The sequence below is a fragment of the Notolepis coatsorum genome, assembly GCF_963971535.1.
Source record: "Notolepis coatsorum genome assembly, chromosome: 2".
Classification (NCBI taxonomy): Eukaryota; Metazoa; Chordata; class Actinopteri; order Aulopiformes; family Paralepididae; genus Notolepis; species Notolepis coatsorum.
In genome coordinates, this window is record NC_140166.1 from 211,686,461 (window position 1) to 211,695,285 (window position 8,825).

The 8,825-nt window shown below is 47.8% G+C and overlaps 1 protein-coding gene across 1 annotated transcript in view; it reads right to left on the minus strand.

The window, feature by feature from the left end:
• Positions 1-425: 425 nt before the first annotated feature.
• slc7a14a (solute carrier family 7 member 14a) overlaps positions 426-8,825 on the minus strand; it is a gene marked incomplete at both ends in the record, with an annotated part of 33,758 nt that continues 25,358 nt past the window's right edge. The window contains 2 exons of the mRNA XM_084308498.1: positions 426-748; positions 3,080-3,316. Coding sequence (XP_084164624.1) covers positions 426-748; positions 3,080-3,316 — 560 coding nt within the window. The remainder of the gene's footprint in view (positions 749-3,079; positions 3,317-8,825) is intronic.

The following is an 8,825-nucleotide window of genomic DNA, read 5'->3' on the forward strand; positions in this document are numbered from 1 at the left end:
CCCCCCCCCGCGCCCCTCCCGCCCCCAATCCCAGCGAGGGTATGGAAGGGCCGCTGACTGTCTGACGGCACGGCGCTCCCATAAAGCATCCGACGTGTGTGACCGCTGTGGCTCTCTCTTCCTCCGCTAGGTCTGTACTCTCCCCGTGGACTCTGCCCAGCGTATGAACCAAGTGATGGAGACAGGACACGTCACCTCCACACCCCCCATGGTGAGAGGGGACTCGAAGCAGGCAGGCAGCGACAGGTTAAACAAACAAACAAACAAACAACAGATAATAAAATAAAACACCCACTGCCAAGAAATGATCTAGCCCAACGGTCAGACACACACACATGCGCCCCTGTACACTCATACACCCCCCCCCCCCCCCCAAACAGGCAGCAGTCAGGCAGTACATTCTGGGACAAAACATGTCAGTCCATTCAGAAATCCATGGGATCCTCCTCGGCCAGGCCGTGATTGGCTACGGTGGTCCCGGTCCCGCCTTTCGACGCGGTCCCGTCGCCTCCAGGCTTCGTCCCCCCCTCTGTGGCGGCAGGAGGAGTCAACCCCCCCGAGCCGGCGGCCGGCCCCCCCCAGGGGTCGTTGCTGGCGGGGGGGCAGAGGTCGTCGTCGAAGCCGGCGGTGAAGCCCTCGTCCACGCCCTGGTCGTAGCGCTGGTAGGTGGAGGCGGTCACCTCGTTCTCCCGCGCCGTGACCTCCAGCTTGCTGTGCCACATGCCATAGCCGAAGTAGATCAGCACGCCTGGCGGGAGAGACAGACACACGGTGTTGGTAAATATAGTAAATGGCTGCATTTATAATATAGCAGCTTTTATCCAAAGCGCTTTACAATTTTGTTCCTCACATTTTACCCATGCACTCACACAACTGTTAGAGACCCGTGGATGTATGATGAGTTGAAACAATGCATGGTTGAAAGAGATGAAGTGAAATGAGTGAAACGTAATGCAAATAAGTCTGGCTGCACATCTGCACGGCAGAGATGCCGTATAATAAGGAACTATGTGACTAAACTGAACAAAAATAAAAATAACTTGTATTATGAAACTAAGATAAATGGTCAAAGGTGTATCTAGCGCTTTTATCCAAAGCGCTTTACAATTAGTTCCTCACATTTTTACCCATTCACTCACACATTCACACCGACGGCGGAGCCAACCATGCAAGGTGCGAACTTGCTCATCGGGAGCAATTAGGGGTTAAGTGTCTTGCTTAAGGACACTTCGACACACTGCCCGGGAGGAGTGGGAATCGAACCGGGAACCTCCGGATACCAGGCGACTTATCTACCTCCCAAGCCACTGTCGCCCCAAGTTCAAGTTTCAAGTTTTGTTTTATTCGTCACATATAAGGTACATGTATACATTACAGTGAAATCCTTGGTTCTGTATGAGCCTCCTGAGAATGTACTTCGTACAGTAAAAAAAGTAAAAGAGTAAAGACCAAAACACTATACAAAATATACAATAAACAAAACTAAAGTACAAAATGCAAACAAAATGCTAAAATTAGGTAGAGATGTAGTGCAAATATTTTAATAATGAATAGATCAAATAATGGTGTAGTGTTAAAAAGTGTCTAAAGTGAATGTTAAAGGTGGATGTTGAGGTTGAGCATTGACCACCCGCATTTCATTGTATACTTGTATGCCGTGACAAATAAATCTCTTGACTTGACTTGACTTGACTTGAGGTTGAACATACTGTAAGGTTAAAGATACACCTGCAGGTATTGAGAAACGTGGACTCGTCTCGTACACTGTGTAAAAACACAGGAGCAATTCATCCCACAGTCAACCCACTCACAAAGCAAAGCAGAAGTCTGACTTTAACAGATGATCTGCAATCAGCAATGTGTCAAATAACAGACTCCACCACTTTCATCACCTTCCAAAATCATCGGAATAATATGGGAATTCTGTTTAATGCTACAATCTTTTTTTGTTTGTCTCTTAACCCTCTAAAGCCCACATAGATAAAGGTTCGCCTGGACATAGTGTTATATTTTTTGGCCAATTCTGAGCTTATCCTTTGAGTCAGTATCAAGTGTTGTACCTTTTATGATTCAGGAGAACCTATACCCTTTATTGCTGGTACAGTGTCAAGTCACCATCATACATGACCTTTGTGTGAACATGCAATATTTTACAGAAAAAAAAACGTCCATAGTTTACCAGCACCAACATGCAAAGTTCTATTTAGGTGTTTTGAACCCCCCCCCACAACACACAAACACACACACACACACACACACACACACACACACACACACACACACACACACACACACACACACACACACACACACACACACACACACACACACACACACACACACACACACACACACACACACACACACACACACACACACACACACACACACACACACACACACACAAAGGCCCCTCCATCATGGGCTCCTATCAATGTCCCGCATCTTATCCAAATAGCATAGTTACACACATGATGATCATCAACATTCAAGCTGCATAATAAATTATATAGTCGTCAGACCACTTCAAATGCATCACTATGCACTTCACTATGATCATCATCATCATCGCTGTCCCTGCATTCTGGCTCAGAGTCCTTTTCATTAATATTTTCTGGATCATCATCAACATCCACAACACATTCCAATGCTTGTTGAACATTATACCTCTTTGTCTTTTTGCCATAAAAAATTTAAAAAAAAACAGGGACAAGCGCCTCTCTCTTTCCTCTGTGATTGATGCGCAAACAGCGCGTGTTTGCGGAGTGCACTAGAGTACAGAGAAACAATAGGAATTTTCCAATGGTTCTCCCAGCCCACGTAACCATTTCTAGTATTTCCATTGGCTATAGTGACAGATATAGATACAGATAGATAGATAGATACAGCGGATTAGAGGCAGTCTGCATTCGGAAGAGAACGCGACAGATCTAGATATTTCAAGATTCTATGCTTTACTTCCGCGCACTGACAGATACAGAGGACAGAGAGATACAGTTTTGTTGTTCGTCTGATGCCGGTAAAGGTAAAACCACACCGGGGTGTTAACCTTTGACCTTTGCCCCTTTGACACACGTACCCACGAGGCACCAGATGGCGAAGCGTATCCAGGTGATGGCGGAGAGCTTGAGCATGAGGTAGACATTGACCAGCATGGCCGACGCCGGTACGAACGGCACACAGGGCGCCATGTAGGGCAGCCGCTTGGGGTTCTCCGGCTGCTGGATGATGATCATGACGAGCGAGGCCATGAAGAGGATGAGGAAGATGAGCAGCATCAGAGCCCACCAGCGTCCCTCCCCGATGCTGCTCGCTCCTAGAGATAAGAGAGAGAGAGAGAGAGAGAGAGAGAGAGAGAGAGAGAGAGAGAGAGAGAGAGAGACACACACAGAGAGGTAGCGGTCAATATAGCGGAGGTGTCAAGGAGCTGCTTGTGCACTGAAGCCGAACCGGATTCAACTTCAAACGCTGTGGCGTTAACAGACGGAAACACTCCTGGGAGACTCGTGAGGCATGTGGTCTAATGCCTCGAATTGATAAGATAAGATAAGGATAAGATGATCCTTTATTAATCCCCTTGGGGAAATGCAGGTGTCAAAGCAGCATGGGGGGGGGGGGGGGTACAGAGCTTCACAGTCCGATAATATACTATTAGATACAATATAAAAAGTACAAAATACAAGGTAGTACAAGGTAAGTAGGTAGCAACAACAGTAGCAGCAGTGGCGGCACCAAAGGTGAGTGGTGCAGTAAGTACACTGCATACATGATCCATGTGGGGAGGAGGGTACTGGGACATGGGTCATCATCACCGCAAGGTGGGAGAGGTGGAACCAGAGGTCTATTGGCTTTGTTTGTCTGTTATGTCGAAGGGGAACACCACCTAAATTAAGAATACCAATGTGTCATTTCCATGGCCTCGGAAAGTTCCGTCACTATCAGTGAACGTGAGTTACTCTCTCTCCCAAAGCCAGAAACCAGAGGAGTCATGATGTCTTCAAGCATGACGCCTGGAGCTGCTCCAGAGACAATGAAAGGGAGGCTGAATTTGTGGATCCACATAATCTTTGTTTTAATTTTTAATAATTTCTTTACCAAATCAGCTTTATTCTATAGTATTCTGTAGTGTTTCTATAATAGAAGCATTCCCCTGGGTGCTCTGTGTCATCTAGATTCAAGATCATTTATTATGCACAGTTAAACAGACAGTTTGCCATACAATGAAAATCTTACTTTGCTTGTTCGCCCTTCACACAAAATCACACAATACTTAACTAAAACATTTACAATTTATATACAAGGGAATGCCAAAAATAAGGAGATATTTTTTTTAATAAAAATGGTATATATAATATAATATAATATTGTATATATAATGGTATGGAGTAGCTGAGGGAGCTGTTCACAAGCCTGATGGCCTGTGGGTAGAAACTGTTTACATTTACATTTAGTCATTTAGCTGACGCTTTTAGCCAAAGCGACTTACAAATTATGTACGACCGTTCCCTTCGCTGCGTGATATACCAGGTCAAGGACTTGAAGTGGATTTGTGCGGCGATGGGGAGCCAGTGCAGGTCCCTAAGAAGCGGGGTAACATGGGCTAACTTTGGTTGGTTGGAGATCAGACAGGTGGCTGTATTCTGGATGAGTTGAAGAGGCTTGGTGGCGGAGGTCGGTAGACCAGCGAGCAGGGCATTGCAGTAGTCGAGCGAGACATGACTGTTGATGACTGCTACAGCTACATTCTCCACTGTGATGGAAAGGTCGGTCAGCGGGGAGGATTTGGCCGGCAGGTGAAGCAGTTCTGTTTTGCTTAGGTTCAGTTTGAGGTGGTTGGTCGTCATCCAGGCCGAGATGTCGGACAGACAGGCCGATATCCGCTCAGAGACATGGATATCTGAGGGAGGAAAGGAGAGGAAGAGTTGAGTATCATCGGCATAGCAATGATACGAGAAGGCATGAGACGTGATAATGTTACCCAGAGATTTGGTGTAGAGGGAGAAGAGGACCGAGCAAAGGGGACGGGGGGCTGACAGGGTCCCTCTCCATGATACTCGGTAGGAGCGGTCGTCGAAGTATGATGTCAGCCATGCCAGTGCAGAGCCAGTCACTCCCATTCCTGCAAGGGATGGGAGGAGGATCTGATGATTGACTGTGTCGAAGGCTGCCGACAGGTCCAGGAGAATCAGGACAGAGGAGAGGCCCTTTGCTTTTGCTAAGTGAAGAGCCTCTGTGACCGCTATGAGGGCCGTCTCTGGGGAGTGACCAGTCCTGAAGCCTGACTGAGGTCATTCTGTAAGAGGTAATCAGTAAGTTGGTTGGATACAGCACGTTCAAGCGATTAAGAAAGGAAGGAGAGAAGAGACACAGGCCGATAGTTGTCTACGACAGTGGGGTTCATGGTTGTTGTTTTTTATGAGGGGCGTGACTCTGGCTTGTTTTAGGGAGGTGGGGACCACCCCCGAGTTGAGGGAGGAGTTGATGGTTGCCGTTAGGAATGGGAGGATGTCTGGTGCTATGGTCTGGAGGAGTGGGGAGGGTAGCTGGTCCAGCTGGCATGTAGTGGGACGGTTCAGCGTTACCAGTGTCAAGGCCTCAGTGTCTGTAATGGGAGAGAAAGATGACAGGGTGAAGGATGAGGCATTTGGAATGGGCGGGGGTAAGGAGGACAGTGTCAGAGGCCAAACGGCGCTACAGGGATAAAATTGAACTCCAGTTTGAACAAGCTGACTCTAGAGCTATGTGGCAGGGGCTCAAAACGATGACAGACTACAAAGGCGCCTCCCTCAAACTGAACAGTGACATCTCCTTAGCAAACGACCTCAATACCTTCTATGCGAGGTTTGATGCTGGTAATAACAACACCAGCTCACAAGCCTCGGCAATGGGGGGGGGGGGGTCGGCTGCTGATGGAGGCGCAGTGTTCAGGGTAACAGAGCATGAGGTGAGGCGGACCTTTAAAAAAGTGAATATCAGGAAGGCAGCAGGTCCGGACGGCATCCCCGGCCGCGTCCTAAAAGTCTGTGCCGACCAACTGGCCCCAGTATTCACTGACATATTTAACCTGTCCTTAGAACAGGCTGTCATCCCCACCTGCCTGAAGAAGTCCACTATTATCCCTGTACCCAAAAAATCCAAGCCTGCTTGCCTCAACGACTACCGCCCTGTAGCTCTCACCTCCATAGCCATGAAGTGCTTTGAGAAGCTAGTAAAGGGCTACATCTGCTCCTCCCTCCCCATCAACATGGACCCCCTGCAATTTGCATACCGCCCCAACAGGTCCACGGAGGACGCCATATCCCATGTGCTGCACACAGCAGCATCACACCTGGACAAGAGGCAGGGGAACTATGTGAGAATGCTATTCATCGACTACAGCTCGGCATTCAATACCATAGTCCCCTCCATACTCATAGCCAAGCTCAGGGACCTGGGCTTGGGCTATGACCTCTGCCAGTGGGTCTTGGACTTCCTGACTGGCAGACCCCAGGTGGTGAGAGCAGGCAACTGCACCTCCTCATCCATCACCCTCAACATAGGGGCCCCCCAGGGCTGTGTTCTGAGTCCCCTCCTCTACTCCCTGTACACACACGACTGTGTGGCTCAGCGGAGTAGCAATACAATCGTCAAATTTGCTGACGACACAGTGGTGGTGGGCCTGATCTCTGCCAACGACGAGAGGGCCTACCTGGAAGAGGTCAAGGTCCTGGCGGGATGGTGCCAGGAAAACAGCCTCTCCCTGAACGTCAGCAAAACAAAGGAGATGATTGTGGACTTCAGGAGGTCGGGGGTCAAGGACTACAGCCCCCTCAGCATCGACGGGGCACCGGTTGAGAGAGTCAACAGCTTCAAGTACCTCGGAGCCCACATATCCGAGGACTTGACATGGACCATACACATTAACAGTGTGGTGAAGAAGGCACGACAACGCCTCTACTTCCTCAGGCGCCTAAGGAAGTTCCAAGTCAGCCAGAAGATCCTTAAGAACTTCTACTCATGTACAATAGAGAGCATCTTGACCGGCAACATCACCTCCTGGTTTGGGAATAGCACTGCAAAAGACCAAAGCAGACTACAAAGAGTGACACGTTCAGCCGAACGCACAATTGGAGGGGGGCTCCCCACCCTCCAGAACATTTACTACAAGCGTTGCAAGGGGAAGGCTAAGAGAATTATTAAGGACTCGAGCCACCCGAACAACTGCCTCTTTGAACTGCTGCCGTCAGGCAAGCGATACAGGAGTCTCAAGGCGAGCACAGAAAGACTCAGAAGTAGCTTCTATCCCCAGGCCATCAGGCTGCTAAACGAACAATGAATGAACACTACACAACAACAACCACCAAACACACATAGCACACACATCCACACGCACACACTCACTTTAAACAAACACACTGTAGCACCCACTACACACACTTTATAGCACACACCCACTTTAAACAAACACACTGTAGCACCCACTCCCCACACTTTATATTTATGGATGAAGGATTGCACTACAACTCGTACACCTTACTGTAAATTGTACCTAAAATTGTACCTCATCCCATTTCTGCTTTGCACTAGATAGTACTGTACATTAGTACACTGCATAGTATTGTGTATTGTATATTATATGGTAACTCAGAACATTGTACATATGTCTATACCGAACAACTGTGACCTCATTTTCTTCTTCTAAATTCATGCTATATTATGTTATTATGTTATTTGATACTATCTTGTCTAGCACAGTCTCTGGAGCGTAACAGTAAGAAGCATTTTGTATGAAAGTATTCTGTACTTCTGTATGACAACTATTAAAGAACTTGAACTTGAGAAGCAGCTGCGGATGCTCTCCACTTTTTTCTCGAAGAAAATCGAAAAGTCTTCGGCAGAGAGAGAGAAAGGGGGAGGGGTGGAGGGGGAGGGAGGACATGGTGGCGTGGAGTTTACGAAGGTTTTTCTATACTTCCTCTCTGCCGCTCTCAGGACCTGTCTTTCTTCTCTCAATGCATCCGACAGCCATGGACTGGGTGGGGAACGGCGGGCCAACCTCTCGGCGAGGGGACAGATCTTCACTCAAAGGTAGAGCGGATAGGATGTCAGAAGAGAGGGTGGAGGGGGATAAGGAGTGCAGGTTGCATCTGACGGTTTGGGTTGCGATGGATCGTTTGGGGTTAAGCATAAGAGTAAGTGGTCAGATACATAGAGGGGAGTTACCGTGGTGTTAATGATGCTGGAGTTACGGGAGAATACGAGATCCGAGGAGCTGCCTGCTTTGTGAGTGGGAGGCATGGCAGTGGGAGTCAGGTGAAAGGATTGTAGGAGAGAGACCACTGTGTCTGAGTGCGATGAGTCAGGCAGGTTGAAGTCGCCCATTAGGAGGAAGGGGGCTCCATCTTCTGGAAAAGTGCTCAGCAGCATGTCCAGCTCGTCTGGGAAGTGATCAAGGGGACCTGGATGGCGATAGAGAGTAACAATGGTGAGATTGAATGGCTTAGAGACAGATACTGCATGGTATTTGAGAGAGGAGAGTGACAGGGTTGGACGTGGTATTGAGTTTGTGGACCGTGAGGGAGAGGTCAGGAGACCAGTGCCTCCACCACGTCTGGATGGTCGTGGTGTGCAGTGAGAGAAGTTATCATTTGTAGATAAAATGACCATGTGTTTAGTTACTCTTTAAGACGAGGAGGTAGAAAACGAAATCTTTATATTTGTATTAGGGCCGTCAGTTTATTGCGTTAATTAGATTAATTAATTACACAGCAAATTATCGCGTTATGAAAATTAACTCAAAATGTATTAAAAAAAATTATAATAAATAAATACATTTTATTTAAATA